The sequence below is a fragment of the Polyodon spathula genome, chromosome 19, assembly GCF_017654505.1.
Source record: "Polyodon spathula isolate WHYD16114869_AA chromosome 19, ASM1765450v1, whole genome shotgun sequence".
Lineage (NCBI taxonomy): Eukaryota > Metazoa > Chordata > Actinopteri > Acipenseriformes > Polyodontidae > Polyodon > Polyodon spathula.
The window spans coordinates 25,466,545-25,486,210 of NC_054552.1; the positions used below are offsets into that span (position 1 = coordinate 25,466,545).

At 37.6% G+C, this 19,666-nt stretch overlaps 1 protein-coding gene across 3 annotated transcripts in view; it reads right to left on the reverse strand.

Moving 5' to 3' along the window:
* LOC121294653 (talin-2-like) overlaps positions 1 to 19,666 on the reverse strand; it is a 123,649-nt gene that overhangs the window by 44,710 nt on the left and 59,273 nt on the right. For all 3 annotated transcript variants that reach the window (XM_041218599.1, XM_041218600.1, XM_041218598.1), the window contains exons 4-16: positions 15,617 to 15,788; positions 13,056 to 13,153; positions 12,083 to 12,212; positions 11,201 to 11,353; positions 9,893 to 10,035; positions 7,515 to 7,642; positions 6,540 to 6,603; positions 5,911 to 6,015; positions 3,848 to 4,003; positions 2,689 to 2,790; positions 1,867 to 1,943; positions 1,423 to 1,603; positions 738 to 851 (exon numbers count right to left, since the gene is read on the reverse strand). In XM_041218599.1, the coding sequence (XP_041074533.1) occupies positions 738 to 851; positions 1,423 to 1,603; positions 1,867 to 1,943; positions 2,689 to 2,790; positions 3,848 to 4,003; positions 5,911 to 6,015; positions 6,540 to 6,603; positions 7,515 to 7,642; positions 9,893 to 10,035; positions 11,201 to 11,353; positions 12,083 to 12,212; positions 13,056 to 13,153; positions 15,617 to 15,752 (1,587 nt within the window). In that variant the 5' untranslated portion in view covers positions 15,753 to 15,788. The remainder of the gene's footprint in view (positions 1 to 737; positions 852 to 1,422; positions 1,604 to 1,866; positions 1,944 to 2,688; positions 2,791 to 3,847; positions 4,004 to 5,910; positions 6,016 to 6,539; positions 6,604 to 7,514; positions 7,643 to 9,892; positions 10,036 to 11,200; positions 11,354 to 12,082; positions 12,213 to 13,055; positions 13,154 to 15,616; positions 15,789 to 19,666) is intronic.

Below are 19,666 nucleotides of genomic sequence, written 5' to 3' on the forward strand. Positions count from 1 at the left end.
AACTCTGGTCTACACCAACTCCGGGTGCTCAGCCTTCCTCAAGTATCTCAATGTACAGTGATAGCATGCATACAGACAACCTCACAATGAAGACACAGCATGTTAGCATTGCAAGCAAGGCTTTGCTATTTAAAGTCCCCCTTCTAGTAGACATTAAATCATATACAGTAACGTGGTTGGTGTCGCTGGTATTTAAAAAAAAAAAAAAAACAAAACAAACAAAAAAAACCAAAAAAAAAACAGCCTTTGCTACATTAAGGTTGTCTGCCCTTGGGATGATGAAACAACTTCTACTTAAAAGTTGCACAATTGGGTCATCTTATCTGTCCCCACAAATGCCACCCCATCTAATAAGAAATGTGTTATTGGAGCAGTTAAAAAACATTCCTCTCCTACCCACCCACCACCTGCTTCAATTACAGTTCCTGGCACGTGGTCATGTACCGAGGCTCCCCTCATTCAGTATCATCAACTGAATTAAAGAGGCATGCATCTTTAATTTTTTCTAACAGTCTTTCTACTTGTGTTATTGCCTCCTGTGTCCATAGCATTGCTGCAAATTTGCTTTTTAAAACAGTTGTGATTGTATTCACATGCCCTGGGCCATTTTCAGTGTACCCAATATCAGGACAACTCATCATTTTTGTGTGCTCTTCTGTGTATATTGAACACTTTACAGTGCCATGCTCAACCCTGCATCTTTCTAAGCCTCTGAATATTGGCTTCTGTGAACTCACCATGTCCTGTCCCAGTGGTGGCAGGTCCCCGACTTCCCCAAGGTCAGTCTGGGCCTGTTGAACTGCCTGCATGCTAGTGTTAATGGTCCCCATTAGAGCTTGCTGTGCGGAGCTCTATTAAAAAGAAGAGAAGTTCAAATAATACTAATTACATATTACACCAAGTAAACGCATCTGAAATACCCAGAAAGCACTGCTCCAGCATGGTAAGAAACCAGGGAGCTGTCTTTAAAATGTTTGAATCAGAGTAGTAAAAGAAAAAATATATATACTGATGACCTTTGTTTTTAATCTTGACTTCCCTGGTTGGCATAAATTAACAAATTTAGTTTAATGCATTTTTACAATCAAATGCAATTAATAAAATTTGTATTAAACAAGGGATATCTACATATTCCAATTCATGGACACTTTCAATTGGGTGTTTTTATTCTAAAAACTATTGCAGAACTGCGTTTATATTGCTGGTGGTGGCCGAGAACATCGTTTAGCATTCTCGGTCACTTTTTACTGCCTGGAAAACATAACCTCTTGCTACTAAATGTCCTCTCTAGCAGTTTCGCTGTGGGTCAGTTTTATGTTTTGCAGTGCAAAATGTATGTTCTGTATGCAACTGCAACAGTGGTTTTAAACGAAAGCATAATAAGCACTGGCACGAGCAAGGCTCTGCATTGAGTCTTCTTACCAGTGGGGGCATGTGACCTATGTGCATCTGCCCTGTCATAACATGTTGCTGTGCAGATGGCATGCTGCCCATGTTAAAGGTCTCCGGTCCACCCGAGCCGGAGCGCATCACCGCCGGCAACGCCACGCACCCGTGTTCCACGCGGCCAACCCGGTTAAACTGCTGCTGCAAAATTGTTGACCTGGCGAGCAAGCAGAACAAGATCCCCTTAATACAGCTGAGGCAGTGGAGGTCTTTGATTTCTTGGACACTCAAAAGGTCACTTTGGGATTATTTCTGTTGCCCAGTTCCTAGCAGACAGGTGATCACATAAACCCATTATTCAATTCAACCCAACTGTAATATCTACTATAGAAGTGTGTCTATTCAAACTAGGAGCCTGAATACTGTGCGGTGCAAATGTATGTGAACAGTGTAGGGAGCTAAGAGAGAGGTTAGACTTACTTCTTCGGGGACACAGACTCCTCCAGCATAGTGGATTCCTCATCACCTTCCAACCCAAACCTGTCCTTACTTTGTTTCTGTATAGAAGAAAATAAGTCATGGCAATGTCTAACCTTCCAAAAACACCTTGAGGTAAAATAGACAAATGTTTTGCAACTACAAATGACAACAAAGTATACAGCCTGAAGGTTCTCCTTCAAAGGATTTATATGCAAGGACAGTTTGAGCTGACAGCCTACCATTGTAACTACTGTAAACTGGGACGGCTAACCATGTAAACAAAACAAAAAAAAAATCAATGGTGTATTACCATACATATCAATGGGCGTTCAATCAAATGTCATCCATTTTAGCTAGTAAAATTACAAGATATGACTTATACAAGAAAACTGCTTTTAAAAAGGTAAAGACTGGGAATAGGCAGCTCTGTTATGGGTCCACATGTATTGAATACATTGAAGATTTCATTGGATAACTGCATTTAGAGGTTTTGAATGTGAAATCTTTATAAACAGGTTTACCAAAAACTCATCACAACAAGAAACCCTCTGCAATGCAGTTAGTGCCGAGCTGTGCAATGGTTTTGTGATGTGGACTAATGTGCACTGGGGACTGGGGCATCTCAATTATTTACTCATCAGACTCGGGAAGGATTAAAGAAAGCCATTGCCTCAGATATTTACTCCTTTAAGCATGGTTTAAAAAGATTACAGCAGCCTAGACTGGTATTTGTACTACAAGGTTCAGCTCATTGTCAGGGTTCTTCCATTTTGTAAGCGTCTTTTATTGACATGTTTCTGTAAAAGGTCAGGGCACACTGACCTTTTTCAGGATGATGTCAATGTATCCAGCAATGAGTTGGGAGATCTGTTCACCTTCAGTGGTCTGCACTGAGTAGTAACTCTCCTGGTATTCCCCAAAATCCTGGAACACACAAATAATGTTTCTTAGCCCTTTCTAACACAACAAAGTCAGTCTTTTCATCCTCCTTAAACAAACACATACATACACACACACACACACTTTCCATAAAAGCTTCAAGTCAATATTTCATGCATATACAGGCAACCTTAGGTACTAGTGCTAATCAGGGTCTGTGAAGCCATATGAGATAGTTTAAAAAAACAGCCATTAAAATAGTTACTGCAATTTACTGCATTTGTTCGGGAGTGAAGTACATTTTCTAATCATATCTGAAAAAACATCTTGTGTAGGATTAAAATGAGATTACACCGATAAGCATGTTCTCATTGAAGCTTGTAACATGCATTTCTCTGTCCAAGCCATAAATCAGCGAGGGAAGCTATTAAAACAGACTATACAGTTTTATAGGTGTTGGACAGCAAATGAAAACATCCCTTCTGCTACTGTACATTTTCATAATTTTCAATAAGGGCTGGTCTCCAGCGTTAAATAAACAAACACCCTCTTCCTCTTCTAATAGCCGCCCTTCCCTGACTTTGCTGTGCCTAACTTGCATTTTCAAATGTGGGAAACTGCAGAGAACAGGTTTAGGCTACAGAGCATTGTAAAATTGGAAACCATGAGATTGAGAGAGAGAGAGGAGTTTACACACACATTCATTTGTCATTTGAAATATAAATCATGTATGAGAAATCATTTAACTATTCTAATGCATCTTATGCTGTGTACTGATGTCATCCCATACATAGAACATAAAGAATAATTCTAAAGACTTCTCACACATACTTGGTTTATAATACATTTATAAGTATATGGTGAGTATCTTATAAAGAACATTATTTCACACAGTTTGAACATCCAGAAATTCTACAATATTACATCTTTTAAACAACAAGAGACACCTACACACTACATATTAACATAGAATTGAGTGTGATTGTGCAGTAGGGCTGTCTCTTAGAATCCCACATGGAAATGCAATGCATATATCAATGTGTTCTCATTCTGGTTAAACAATTCAGGACAATAAATGTGAATGTGTGTCACGTTGACGTACCAGAGTGAAGCTCTTGGGAGAAGCTGCCCATCTCTTTACTGTGGTCAATGGCCACTCCTGTACCACATCTTTGGTCCTCTCTTCTACACGCATCACAGAGTCTTTGGTAATACCCAGCAAGCGGGGGACTAGCTTATTCTTGCTTTTCATTTTTTCCTTTCAAAGAAAAAAAACATAATATTTACACATGCACTGCACATATAGAGCTGGAAAGAACATTTCCATTGCCAGCATTGATCCAATTCCACAGTAACTCAGCAGTGCCGAGAGGGGGGGTGGGGGATTCTTAAGAGAGAAGATGATATAGCGTTTTAATAAAACAATACTCATTTGAGCAACTCTATGAAAGAGTTTTAGGTGACCCAATTCTAGTCTTATCATATACACTTTCAGCCCCGCTGACTGGCAGGGTCTCTACACTGTAGTCAGCTGCCAAAATCTCTAGTCAACCTGATTTATGTATATGATATAATAATATGCACTGCCTGGTTTTATGGGGTTTTAAAAATGTGCTACACTGCTGTACTTCCTCTGTTTGAATGTTTCATCTTATCAATCAAACATGCTTTTAAAACTTAAATAAAATACCCCAATTACTGTTAAATAGGCATCTACCAGCAAGTTGACTACAAGCTGACTATTGGCACTGAAAATGTGCAACAGTTGTTGCAACCCTCAGAGAAGCCAACATATAAACTGGAGTTAGATTTGGTGGGTCCCACACAAGGGCAATGGCAGATTGGCAGGAGAGAAGTTTGCATTTCCACTGCCCTGTGAAAAAATCATTGGTGTTCAATCTCCAGTGCAGAACATTTGGAATCCATCTGAAGCCCTAAACTCATCATAGACGAAGAGGTACTGCTTCAGGATTAAAAGACATGGAACCAAAAGATAATTGGCAATCCACCGTCAATTAAATGAAAGAACTTTGAGTTTGTTGCTGATGCTTTACCATTTCATTTACTGGGCTAGTTTTAGTGCCGGTTTTAATGTATTCATTTCTATAAAGAGGAGGCAGCCATATGAATTTCTGTTTTTTCTTTTAATCCCCTTTCAAATTGCTACTACTGCAAATCACTGCATGTCATTTTAAAAAGCAGATTTAAATTACATTTTCAAAGTTTATTTTAATTAAATATTCCTTTTCTTAGGGACTTTTTGACATTTGTAGATCTGTATTTGCTGCTTTTATTAAAACTTCAGGTGAACTATATCATTTCTAACAACCCGTTCCTTTTTTAAAATTGGTCACTAATCGACTCCTTTTTTATTTTTGATGTTCTGTAATTAGCTGCTTAACAAATGTAGCCTTTCCAAGGAAAGAAAACCTTTTTGAGTACCAGCAACATAGGGTATGCTCGCTTTTTTAAAAGTATGATGTCAAATAAGCATTTTTGTGACATCGGGAAGGGTTTAAGTTTGCTCTGCAGGTGGAAAACAATTCTTTCAAAGCATTTTCGTTGCTTACTTTATTTCATCCCCACCAAGCAACACATTTAAATTCCTTTCATATCTGAGAGTATCATATAATGACTTACTAATGCAACTTGAGAGGATTTGCAAAAACAACTACAGTTAAGCAAGTAAAATGTGTTTTGCCCTCATCTAGAATTATTACAGCACATCCATATACTTGTGTTAGATTATATTCTAAAGAGCCAATTTAAACGAGGAATGCTTAAAAATCCATCCTTCCAATTAAATACAGAAAATACACATTTTCTCTAATATTTGTTAAGATAACGATAAAAGGCCAACAAAACGTAGTAGTATTTGGATACAGAATCATGTAAGAGAGTTTCATCACAAAATTTCTACTTCAACTGTACAACAAAGTTACCGAATTCCAATAGAATTGGAATATGCTTCATTGCAAACAGAAATGCATGAAGGTTATGTGTTAACTGGCTACTTATTTACAGCAATTGTAAGCTGCAATAAATCAATTTGGGATTATGTTGCTTTTTACTACTAAAATATTTATGGTTCTTGTATGGCGTCCATTAGAAATACATGCATAAATTTAACAGTATACTGTACAGCAAGGAGACGATAGTCCTTACCTTTACTAGAAAGAATGATACACCATATGTCCTGAGAGACCGGGCTAACTTGACATACTTGACTTTTGCTTCTATTTCTGTCATTTCTCCACAGTTTTTGTGGTCCTAACAAGCAAACAAAGAAACATGTTAAACATAAGTCCTTTTAATACTGCAACAAAGCTCTAGAAAGAAGAGATACAGGTAGGAACTATCCATTAGAGACGTACCAATATAACATCACTATGACTACCATTGTATGTTGTCCAAGAAATGACACAGACACATATTTCTACACCAAAAAGTTAACACAGTGGAGGACAACAACAACTAAAATAGATTATTAAGCCACATGTTTCGGTGCATATAAACCTATTGTCCTACTATGGTAACCACAGATGATATAATGTTGTAAATCTTTCAAGACGACAGATGGAATCTCAAGAGACACAATTCATGATTCCAGTATCAGCTTTCCGCTGAGGCAGCATTGCCTGGCTTAATTCTCTTTCCTGGAAACATTTCTTCTGGTTCTATATGAAAAAAACATGTTGCCTTCAATAAGAAAAATGGGTGTGTTGTATTCAATAGTCATCTCCCCCCCCCCCCCCCCCCCCAAAACGAAAATGAAAAAAAAAAGACAGACGCACCTGAAAGATTTTTTTTTCGGCTCCTCTCTGCTTTATATATTCTTTAGGCAGGAACTCCTTTAGACTAAAGAATGCATAAACAAAAATGACACACACACACAAACAAACAGTTAAGCAAACAGTTACCAAGAAAGAAGTAGAGCTCAGAAAACCCTTCACATGCAGTTTACAACCAACAGAACACAAAAGTTCCTATTCTTTGCCTTTTTATAGAAAATCTGCCTAGCCCTTTCCCTTTCAGTTTTAAAAACTACCGACTACACCCAGGTAAACAATGGGGGGCAGAATAACATCAATTCCATTTTTGACAGATAGACTGGACATCCCAGTTGGCACTATGCCACCAGACAATATCTCAGCAACTATAAACCTCAAATCAATACACCTCATATACATTGGCAGCATTTTATTAAAAACTGTCCAAAAATTGGTTGGTCCAGTCAATTCTAAACCCCAACACTCTGCATTACTAGCAAGTTGGTATACATAGGTGTATACACTTTAGTAGTAATACGAGCTAAACAAAATATAAGCAAACACAGGCAGTTCCAGCAATTTGACAATGTGTTGCACATAAATATACAAGAAATAACTTTACTACTGCAAAACTTGGTATCATTCCCTAAACTGAGACATACACCATTAAATCGACCAAGTACAATATTTATTAGTTTTGTTATTAATTATTTCATTTTAGTACATTACAAATTGCTTACTATTTAGGGAGGTAGTAATTTTGACTATGTTGAGAATTGCAATGCAGAGCACAGGGGACAGTAGTTAAACATTACTCGGTGCAAGCCTAATTATATTTGGTTCCTAAGTTATACTTCTTTGTGAATGAAGCATCATCAAAACTGTATGCTTCAGCTTAATCCAGTTAGTTGCACCAAAACGAGGCCAGTAGTTTGACAGACTCCAGTTCTGTAAATGGGGTTACTCTCAGGTATGCACAACATTTAAAAATGAGCTTACTCTAGAAATCCTGGCTTGTGTTTGTGCTCAACATGGGGCCCGAACTGTATCTGGGCCTGGATACCTCCAAACTCACAAGCTTTATCAAAAGATACAGGATGAGAGCCGTTCAGAATATCATCCCGGGCCTGAAAGAAAACAGTTTGCATTGCAATTAAAAAGAGTTTAAATATTTACAACCAAAACCCCAAATGCCGATTTTTTTCTTCTCTGTTCATTGAAATAGCTATTATCTCATGTTGTAGACCAGCACTTTCACAACAGGACAAGCAACACATTTTAACTTTACTAGTCCCAAAGGGGAGGTCAATACATATAAGAACATTTTAAAAGACTTTACCCCCCGAGGGGAGTAGTTCATATGTCTGTGCAGGATGTCTTTGGCACTCAAAATGCTTTTAAACCAATTACCTCTGTAAGAGATTTGTTTGCCACTGACACAGTTTATTCGATTAATTTATACGCAAACACTAGTTTTCAAGACCTCAAGAAATGTCTTTTCTTCAGGTTTAAGTAGGGTTGGATAAATAACCTATCATGATAATACCTATAACTTGTTAAGCCTCGATTATTGCACTGATAGCACCATGTAACAAATATACAGTATAATTGTAAATCTCGAAAAACTACTCACTTCTAAATCTTTTGTAGTCATTTTTGTATTACTTTAGTATAAATACATGTTAATTTGGATTCATATGTTGTTTTTTTCTGACTTTATGTGAATGAAAAGACACACATTTGCCCGTTTTCCCATTGGAAATAGTGATATTTTGAAATATCACTGTCCTGGTCACAAAAGCAAAGTTTGTGGGGAATAATAGCCATTTTCTATACTTTTGAGGCATAAGCAATTAGGAAATAACACTTACTACCCAGGAACAAAAATTGTGTTACATAGTGTAGTCGTTTTAAACCTGTTATAAATATAAAATGTTTGTCACAGTTATCTAAAACTTAATTTTTTTTGTTCCTCTCTCTTCCAGTAGACAACTTATTTGTCCTTAACGAGATTCTGAGGTTAAGTGACATGTAAATTAAAACTAGGCAACAGAAAATTACTTTAAACTGTTTGAGAATTATTTTCAGATAACCGTGATACATACTGTAATCTTCTCTCCAACACTACAGAGAAGCCTTCCATACCAGAAGGCAATAAAGGTAGTATTCTTGCCTGGCAGAGGCTGACATGCTGCCAATTACTACATGATGAATTACTGCTGGCATAGTCTAAGCATACAAGTGACACGTAATTAAACTAGGCATCAGAAAATTACTTTGAACTGTTCACTAATTATTTTCAAATAACTTATATATACTGTAAACTGCTCTCCAACACTACAAATGTAAGCCTTTTGTATGTTAAAGGAGAAATTTTAATTTTAAAAAGGACAGCATTTTCCGATATACAGTTATATCAATTTCCAGACTGGGTCTTTGCTAAATAAGGGGGAACATCTTGACAACACAGCACTTCCACCATCTGCTAGGTTCCCACTTCTTCCAATCTGCTTTTTCAATAGCTGAAGTCAAAGGGAACACACAAATTTGCTGCAGCTTTTTTGCTTTATTACTGCTACATATGTACTGCTTAAGACTTTCCATTCAAATAGGACAAGGGTCCAACTAAGGGGTCTCTGCAGATCACTCTCCAATGCAGGTTCACTGTAAGTGTCTGTACAACACTTCATTTCAGACTATGGTCCCATTAAGGGAGCTGGAAGACTAATGTTTTTGTACTGAGCCTGGTATCTAGTAAATCTTTCCAAGCTGCTTTTTAGCCGACCCCTTGGGATTAGGAGTGTTTGAACAATTTATAAGGATTGCACATGGTGTAATATTAAAAGGGAAGGCATGAGAACTGGAATTCAAGCAGCTGTCATGGGTTTGTGTACCATTCAATGCTACACTTGACCTCCACCCCGAAACTGCTACAATGATATCGAAAAACAAGAGGACAGACTAGACCATTTCTGTCTTGCTCAAAATAACTTGTTGAATGGCTAGCCTATTACTAAAGCAAAGAAAATCACTCCACTGGCCAAACAAATGAGACAATATACGTACAAAATCGAAATAATTTGCAATCTAATCATTATATGTGGTCATGTGACATGGTATTGGATCCACTAGACCGATATAAGCTGTGTTGGAGTTGTGCACAAAAATTCAGCTACAGTAATGGGAAAGCAAAAGGCTCTCAGGGACTCCACAATAGGCATGGTTGTAGGTTCCCACGCAAGCTGCTCATCCCTCAGTGGCTGCCTTGACCTGTGTCCATAAATACAGTCTCTCAGGTGTTCCTGGAGTAACAGCATCTGCAGATAACTACCTCTAGAAAACACCACTCTATTTCTTATTGGCCGATCAGGCTTTACCTGCACATAAAGCAGGTTCAGCTGGACAGGGTCTCTTGAATCGACGTTCTGGTCCGAGTAGAAGAACTTCCGCCTCAGCAACAACGTCTCATTCTCATCCACACCTTGTTCTCGGAAGGTCCGGCTGTGATCCAACCAGTTCACTGCAACACATGAAGAAACTCGTGATTTGACACACAAAGCAGGCAGGGTGGGTCTTTAGCTTTCACGCAAGCTACTAATGGGACTTTTGTTAACAGAAGATAAACTTGCTGACCGCCAAGTTCACTATGTACTTAATTAAAATGCAGGGACCTATTCTTTCCCATCTGCTCATAAAGTCCTAAAGTAAACTAACGGTCACATCTAAGAGGAACTTTGAAGGATTCCTGCTTTGTTCTTGGCTTATGATTTTGTAGTGTCAAGGCTTTTTGAAAATAAAGTTTACTTTTTTAAAATAAAGTTTACCATCAAATAGCATATGTTTAAAAACAGTAACAGAAAATCTGTACCCCCAGCACCACCACCACACTTAATCTTCAAAACGGTTCTTTCACTTAACACTTCAACAAAATGAATGTGATATTCTGTGCGCTGATGAAATGTATAGCCTTTGGAAACATTACATCATCTGAAACCTTTTATGATGCACCCATTACATTTACAAAACCAGACATCTCTTTTGTTGAAAAAAATGTGAACTTGAGATAATAAGCACATTTAAAATAAAGAATGATTTATAATTCATGGCACTGTGGCAATGTTATGGGGGTCATATATCCTGAGGTTCTACTTAATAAGGTCACATATAACTGTAGTCATGTAATTAAGGGTTTGAACAGTATTAAAGAGTTAATGTTAAATACAAACATTGTAGTTTATGATCTCATTTGTACTCAATGGTCATCAGCATAGGTTGCCAAAAAGCCACATTAAAACTACTCCACAAAAAGGCATTAGGACACATCCATAAGAAAAATTGGGCCATATTTTCAGAGTTAAACTCAAGTCTTTAGTTAACAATTTTTTTGAACAGTAATGTACAAAACTAAGAAACAAATCAAATTGACTGATTAAGAGACCTTCAGTTAGATTGCTTAGATGTTTGATAATAGTTTTGTAAAGTCGATCGGTTTTTTGAAAAGAGAAAAACACCTAAGTACACTGGAGTAAAATATGGCCCATTCAATAACAAAATCAGAATAAATGCTAAAAGGAACATCTTATTTAGGTAGACAAATCCAACACCTCAAAGTCTTTGATTGACTACTATATTCTTTGAGGAAAAAACAAAACATAAAATCAGTGTTAAATGTTCAGACTACTTACAGTCGTCGTCTGTGTGAAGCTTGGCTTTTAATTTTTCCATCTTTCTTTCATCTCGTAAGAGGGTTCTGTCCTTTTTAAGTGTGCCTGTGCTTTCCTCCTTTTTCTCTTCTGCAAACTCCTGGATTAAGGAGTACTCTTCGTAGTTTGTGATTCCTGAAATGTGTGTGGGGGGTGGGGGGGTTATGAAGTTATGGATTCTCCAGCGCTTTTATTAATGCAAACAAAAACTTACTTTCCTTCATGGAACTCAGATTGGAATAAGACAAGAAAACAGAATTGAGTAACCAAGAGAAAAGAACAGTGATTTTCTTATCATTGCTCATTTCAGTACAACATTTACATCCTGTGAAAGTTCCCAAGATATAGTCATTAATGAAGCACAGGTGCCTGTTCTTTATGTTGCTAAAACTCCCAGCAGTGTTTACAAGTAATGCATTACTTTATCCATACTGTATACCACATTGTCAGTACTGTGGATGCACACATTTAACAAAATTCCTAATGTTTTGATATTTCATTCACACACGCCTTTAAGCATCTTTGTGTGTTCAGATCACGCTCCCTCCTGCACCAATACTGGTGCTCAGATTGAAATGAGCGGTGCATTGCGAGTGAGAAAATGAGCATTGTTGTTAGAGGGAGGGATACTCTGCAATGTTTATAAAATAAATTAGCTTTCTCTTGACAGAAGTAAAAGTTGAGAACTGTACACCCAATAAGATTTTAAGATCCACGACATGTGGATAAGAATACTGAAAAACATTATGTATAAAGATATATTGCTGTGATACAGACAGGATACTGCAGAAGTAAAATAATGCATTTCTTGCAAGCTCTTGTAAATGCTTTCCTGCATTTACTATTGAAATTTAAAATACCCACCTATTCTACTGCAAATGGTAACAAGCAATTCTCCGACAGTTTTTGAGTCATCCACCATGATGGTTTTAACTGCCCCATCCAGCATCCTGATCTTCTGAGGCCTCTGTTTCTTCTTGTACTCCAGAATATCCTAGACAACAAACAGGGTTCAGAATTAAATATAGGTATTGTTTTTTTATTCAGCAAATACTTTTATGAAGCATCAAGATTGAATGGTTTGTGTTTTTCATGTTTGAGATGTGTCAACCACAGATGCCTGTTGTCTACAGTACACACCCCCACGTTGCACAAGGCTACCCCAGCAATACAGAACCAAACATCTGGACTAGATCCTGAGTAAAGTCAGTATTCCTGATAACTACTTTTTAAATAATAAAGCACCAGCTTCACTTCTTTGGAAGCAGTTTTTTTTGCAACCCAAAAAACTTGGGGCAGTAGCCCCTGTGCACTTTCGATGCCAATCTAATTCTTCAAGGAGTACTACTGTTGATGAAAAACAGCACTCAATGAATTCGTGTTACTGAAAGGACTGCAGTGTTTACAATACAGGCATTACTTTACCATTGATGGAACCCATATTGTCTCTGTTGCAGGGATATATTTTTCAACATAATCTCAATTGCTTTGATTCCCCTTCCCCCCCCCCCCATGCTCCATCCTACAGCAATGCTTGTTTTCTGTACCCACAATCCACTACTCATTTCCATCAGAGCACCAGCATTTTTGCAGAAGGGAGCATTATCTGGACACAAAAAGATATTTAAAAAAGATAAACACATTCTTCCAGCGAATGCTACCAGGTAATAGCTGAAAAAGAAATTCTACAGTTCCAGATTTACTTGAAAAATGTAGCGTTATGATATGGAACACCTGGGATACAGCAAAGGTAAAGTAATGTGTTTTATTTGTAAACACGTCAATAGAACCTGGATGGAGGAAATAGCTTTTACATCACAAAAAGAAGCAGCCATACCCCATTTCGTAGCATGTAATAATCCAGGGTCCTCCCAGAGTCCAGCCAGATCCCTTTTCGAGGATCCTCATCCGACAGGAACAGCCCATAATCGGATGCTGCAAAACAAGGAAATATGTTTTTATAAATTATAAGTATACATTTCTTGAACTAGTCTATTTAGTTGGATCAATTACTTCTACAACAATGTAGTCCTTAGAGATCAAGAGCATAGGCCTTTCTTTAATTACATTGACAGCTTTATCTTTCTTGACTGAATGTAATGTAAAATGTATAAACAATAAACCAATAATGAAAGCAGACAAGGTGCATTGGGATAGTTCTGATCAATATTAGATAAGGCAATTAATTTAAGCTATAAACTAAATCATAATGAAAATCTCCTAACAAGAGCCCAAATGCAATTCTCTCCTTGATGTTGAACAATGTAGGTTTTCCAAAGTTCTGTTCAATACAGATTACATTTAGTAAAATCAACTGCAGCTCCTTTCTGCCAGTTATTGATTAAATCTAAACATAAAACATACAAAAGTAGGCAAAATGTACCTAAAGTCAAACCAAAATAGAGATCTGTTTAACAAAAGCTATACATCAAGTGTTATGCATTTGTGCTGACACTAGCCAGAATAGTGTTATGTATCAAAATGTAATTTTATCTAATCCAATAAATTAGCATGAAGACATTTTGATTCGATCACGCTGATAGTGTTTCAACAAACCCAAAAAGTACAGTGAAAAAAAGCACAGACAACCAACGGGCAACCACACAGGTGCCGCACAAACAACACGGATTGATACAATAGTACTATTGGGTTATTGTCCATGCCTTTACTCACATAGCTACAGCCCAGCCTATGGGTGTACTCAGCACTTGTCTTTTATATGGTTAGAACATGTGAAAAATATCCCATCAATCCCATACAGTACAATCAGTAATGCAACTGTGTAGCCTATATACATCACCATACATTTGTGTTGGTTTACTGATCGGTAATGTGCCAGTTTTGACAGACTAGCTCTACAACTTGCTTGTCTTTCACTACCCCTTCAGTTTGTAACTGTGTACAGTAAGGACATTTGCATTGCACCCCCTAAGACTACCATATTTTACACATGGTACATATGGAGATACGGCCACAAAGTTTATTGAATAGTAAGTAACAAGAATGATGACAGTTATCAGATAAAGTCGATTTGTTTCTTTATTCCTGTAATTCACTAAAATCATAGAATTTTCAAAAGATCATAAACGTGTCTTGAGTTACTCAGGAGGGAATCCTGTATCATCTACAGCAATGGCAGCTTCGGGACACACTCCACCCAGTAACACTAGTGTATTATGTGGAGGCAATGATTTATTGGAGGCATCAGGTTTCTTATTCAGATCATCTGTTTGACGGTCCTTCTCCTGATAATTGCCTCACAGAAGACAGAGCATCAATCCCAGTGACCCGATTAACTCTCTTCAAGCTTACTGTACCAGACATCTTCACCAAGAAACAGGAAGTCAGCCTACTTTCATGAATCAAGCTTGTAAAACAATCAATCATGACCCATCTCTGATGAATGTCAACAAATGTCATGTGGTTTGCGAAACAGGAGAGGTATTTTACATTTTCCAAAGTAAATGAACTGGTTTACAAAAGTCTTTGGGGCAAATGACAAAATCACACTGATGCTCAAATTATTATGCCACAGTATTTAAAATCAGAACATGCAGGCTTCGTGTGCCAATCCTCCACTATTCTGAAGGCATAAACACATTTTCAAATTAATCCAGTAAAGTCGTTTACAAGTTCAAAGAAAATGAAAAAAAAAACAAAAAAAAACATTTGAGTTAAGCAAAAACACATAATACAATACTTAAATGCACCATCAATTCGAGTCCAAGCTACGAATAACATCCTACGGTATTGAAAAGCCAACCGGAAGTACTTCTGTAACTTAATTTGTATAATTTTACTTCACACAGTATCAAAACAAATATTAAGCTCCCATGTGCAACACAGTGCTTTAGCCCTCCTTTTCCAAAACCCAATTAAAACTGATAACTCAAAAGGAAGAAAAAAAGATGGTCAAAGAAATCACTAACGAAATATGCTTCAGCGGATTAGCTTCTTCACATTATAGGGTAAAGTTTCATAGGCATTGCATGTCTGGGATTTTTATAAATTGTGCAGTGCAGGGGGGCATATACTGTTGACCAGCAGGCGTCTGCAGCTGACAATTTTACAAAGCAGTCAGAAAAGCCTGCTTTGTATAGGCTGACCTGACGGAACAGACAGTTACAATTCTATTTTGCAAGTTAATCTCAGTAAAATGAAAGAAAATCAGTAACTTAAAATGTAATTATAATTTATTCCCATTAATTACTTCTTGTTGCTTTATTAAAATCAATAACAGTTAATACATAATTTATATATGACAATGCATATATGGGTAAGACAAACAAAAAGCATTGGGGTTTTTAAAAAGCTGACATGCCCTTGCCTCCTCAGCCACTCTATACTCATCAATAATTAAGAGTAATTTGGGATATTTTCCATCCTATGAACTCTCACCTTGTCCAGTCTGAGCCTCAGGCACACGCTCTCTTATTATCCGGCAGGCATCATACACTGCAGTGGAGGGTTCAAACTGCATGGTCTTCACCACATTACACTGCCGGACACAGATCTTCAGGGACAGGGCCACCATCTTGACAGGTGGCGAGGAAGCTCCTACTTACAACACCTGTAGAGCAACACAGAGGAGAGGATACATGTGAGTAACCCACTTCCAGACCTGCTGGAAATGCACTTCTGGTACCCCGTTCTGTAATTTGGAGGACAAGAGTTACAAAAAAGTGGTCCAAAAAATAAACGTTCAGAGTTGTGTTTAAGCATTATTTTTGGTTTTGAGCTGACAATCTCTGATGGCAATCTACCGCGTTGGCACTTTAAATTGAATCAGACACTACGTTAGATATTACATTTGCTCAACAACAGCTGCCTGCAGCATATGGAATGGAGAGGAGGTGAATGACGAAAGCTCACAGAAAAAGTTCATAATTAAAAAGGTCAAATGATGAGATACTCCATGCAGAGCTGAGCATTAGAGAGGAGGTCTCCAGTAATTATCACCATCATTATCAATTTATATCTCATTCACATCCCAGCAGGCTAATCTACCCTGTATACATTTTTTATTAAATAAATAAGATACTCGTCACATCCTTCTTTTAGGGTCGGCCTACAGTAACTGCAGTGGTTGTCAATCCAGGTGCTCAAGTACTGAAAGAGTCTAGGTTTTTATTTTTAATTTTGTACAACTGTTTGAAGTACATAGAGCGCTGCAGTTACGTATTTTAATGCTCAGAGTCTTTTACTAGTCTTTTTTTGTGTACTTAAAAACAAAGCAAATTACGTTCCTGGTTGAAATAAAAACCTGGACAGTGACAACCATTGAACTATAGAGAAACACATACACTTGCCAATATTTAGTCAGCAGAATCTGGTTTTAGTCCTGTTTAGCTCATTGCCATGGTTAAATCATTTGTAAACAGAAAGTACAGATGATTTACTCCAATTACTGTATCCCAGACAAGTGAATTGAAGTAGGTGGCGATTCTTCTCATTATTTATTGCTTTGGTTTTAGATGTTATATTCCTGCTTCTGCAAACTATAAACAGGGCACTGTTGTCAAATGTGTAAAGTGAAACCACCAGCTTTAAAAACCATCTCCCAATTTTGCTTTGCAGGACTAACACACCCCGGTTTGTAGAGCATCTGGACAATGACCATGGAGACATAGTACAGTAAAATTGCTGAACATGGCAGTTCTTTTTATCACACTTTTTCCATAGATTATATTATATATATATATATATATAGGCTGATGAACTTACACACATGCAGGAGGTACGCAAGCTTTGGTGAGGGGTTAGGGGTCAAGGGGGTAGAACATCATTTAAACTAAGATCTTATTAACAGATTAAAGTCACAAACTTCCTAGCTTATGTTAGTAAGTTTCAACAAACTGAACCATAACAAAGGCACATTGCAAACTGTTCATAAATATCCAATATCTTCCTATCTGTCTCTTGCAGGAGGCTACATATTGTTTTGGTACCAGTTACATTATATACTGTACAATACTTGACCATTTTACTGTGAAAACCTTTACTGCTGAGACTTGATCTTGGGCAATAAGGTTCACGTTGTGCCATCACGGGTCACAGAGGGTGCTGCAGCTCAGTGTTATTGCATCTCAGCAAACTGGAGGGTCTGTTGTAACAAGATTTATTCCACCACAAAAGCTACTTGATATTAGAAAAAATACAAAATTGAGTGTCTGAGTTATCCATGATGCTTGTGTTTGTACGTCAGTTCACAAGGAAACTCAAATTAGCTACGCGTTTATTCCAGGGCTCAAATGTCTATTGTTACAACAAATGTAGCGGGTAAAATAAATTGGTATCCATTGGGCACTTCTCCAACATGAATTAATTTTACCACAGACCGGACTGACTCATAATTCTGATATCACAGAATAATTTAACATGACAGTTTTGAAGGGAGCGTTACTAAAATGATCACAATGTGTAATTTAGAGCATATCAGCTGTGAGCTTTGTTGGGGGGGGGGGGGGGGGGCTTGTAATGGAATCCACAAACTGTGTCCATGCTTATTGGTTGACCACAGCCTTTATGTAGTTATACCCTCCTTCTGTATTATGGGAATTCTTTACAGTACATGATATTACAGTATGGAAAGACAGTAAAATGCAGTGAGGTTCTTACGAATCATTTTTGTCTTGTGCTCCTGTCGTGTAATTATGTGTATGGTATTTTGCTCACTTAAGATACAGGAAAAACATTTTAAAATAGTGGTAAAACAGTGTATTACAAAGCAGGAAGCTAATGTAGGTTACAGTAAGTGCTGCCTTCCCCACAACCAACAGCAGGTGATTTAAAAAAAGAAAAATGATGTATGCACTGTCCTTCGTCCCAAACGGAGGATATGCAGCAACATTTTGCTTCACAGTATAATCACAAAACATAACAACTCAATAATTCTTTGGCTATATTTAATACATTTTCTGTTGACCTCATTATGTCATCATCCAATACTTATACCCATCGCAATACAGCCTTGATAGCCCTACACTGAAACACAGCGATCACAGCCAGGAATTAAAAGAATGTCATCCATTTATATCCTTCCAAAGCAATTGACTGTCATTCATTTTGACAGGACGACCTATGAAACACTTTAACATCCTTGGAAGTCAACAAAACAGGAACAGTAAAACATACCACTACCATACAAAGGAGGTTGTCTGAAAGCTTTTTGCAGTGGCATAGGAATAGCAGAGAGAGCAGAGGCTTAGTTGTCACAGTAAGCTGTGCTATCATGATGTCAATCTGACCTGACTTAACATTGCTGCGAGGGAGGAGAATGGGTTCAGCTAAGACGTTTCGTGCTCTCTCTTAGAAAGGTACTCCAGCACATTCTGCACAAACTGTCAGGTAAGACTATGCTGAATCTCAAAGTGTAGACAAGAAGTTAGTCACCAATAAAAGTGGGCTTACGTTGAAGAAAAATGTAGAACCTGCCATTGTCTTTTAAATGTACTTCATATAGAGTGGACATGGGTTACAGTCAGGAACTGTGCTGAGAGACATGTCAAGCACTCCCACTAAGTCTTTCTGCAATGCTGGTTTATAAACTTGCCTCTAGCGTCCTTACCCATAATACTGTCAGAGTACCAGATCAGGTCACATTGATAATGAGCTGCGGCTGATGGAAACATAGCAGGTTGATTTCAGATCACTTTAAACTAAATCTCAGGGCAAAACGGATGAAGGCACTAGAGTACATTTTGGAAATAATGAATGTAAACAAACACACATTAAAAAAAATCTGTCTTTAAAAACAGAAAAAAAAACCAATCATCTTAACAAAACAGCAACTTGGTCAAACTTCAAAACACAAGGGAAGGATGTCAAAGTATCTGATTTAAGTTGCTGGCTTTGGGCCAGCAGGCACTCCAGTAGTGTGATCTCGACACCAATACACAAATTACACACTGGAGTGAATACATACCATTCACTGGTCGAGCACATCCATCACCAGAGGAGAATACCAGCTAGGGTAAGATAGTCATATTTCCCCCACAGTCCCACATTAAGTCAGGCCCATTCTTCTTGGCCTTATTAAAAAAATCCAGTCTACAGGATGACAAGAACAGAAGTGCCACTTCTGCCACCTACACCATAAAACCAGTCTGTAAAACTCAAATCCCATCTTGTTCCCATATTGGCCTACCACCAGTAGCATCTGAAGACTGCAACTGGAAGCAACACAAAAAGGTCACATATACACTATCTACCTGCATCACATTTGTGTTTGCTTGCAATAAATTCATCCACCTATCTCTTGTACAATGGTTAAATTCCTCATTTCTGCCAACAGCACATGTATTTTCTTCTTTGGTTCAGGATTTAATACCTCTCCATTCCTTCACTGTTTAAGGTAACTTCATCCATCTGACTCCTTTCAGAATCATTTTTTGGTTTTGATTTTGGACTGGTACCGAAGAAATAAATGGCACAATTTTGTTTTTCCAT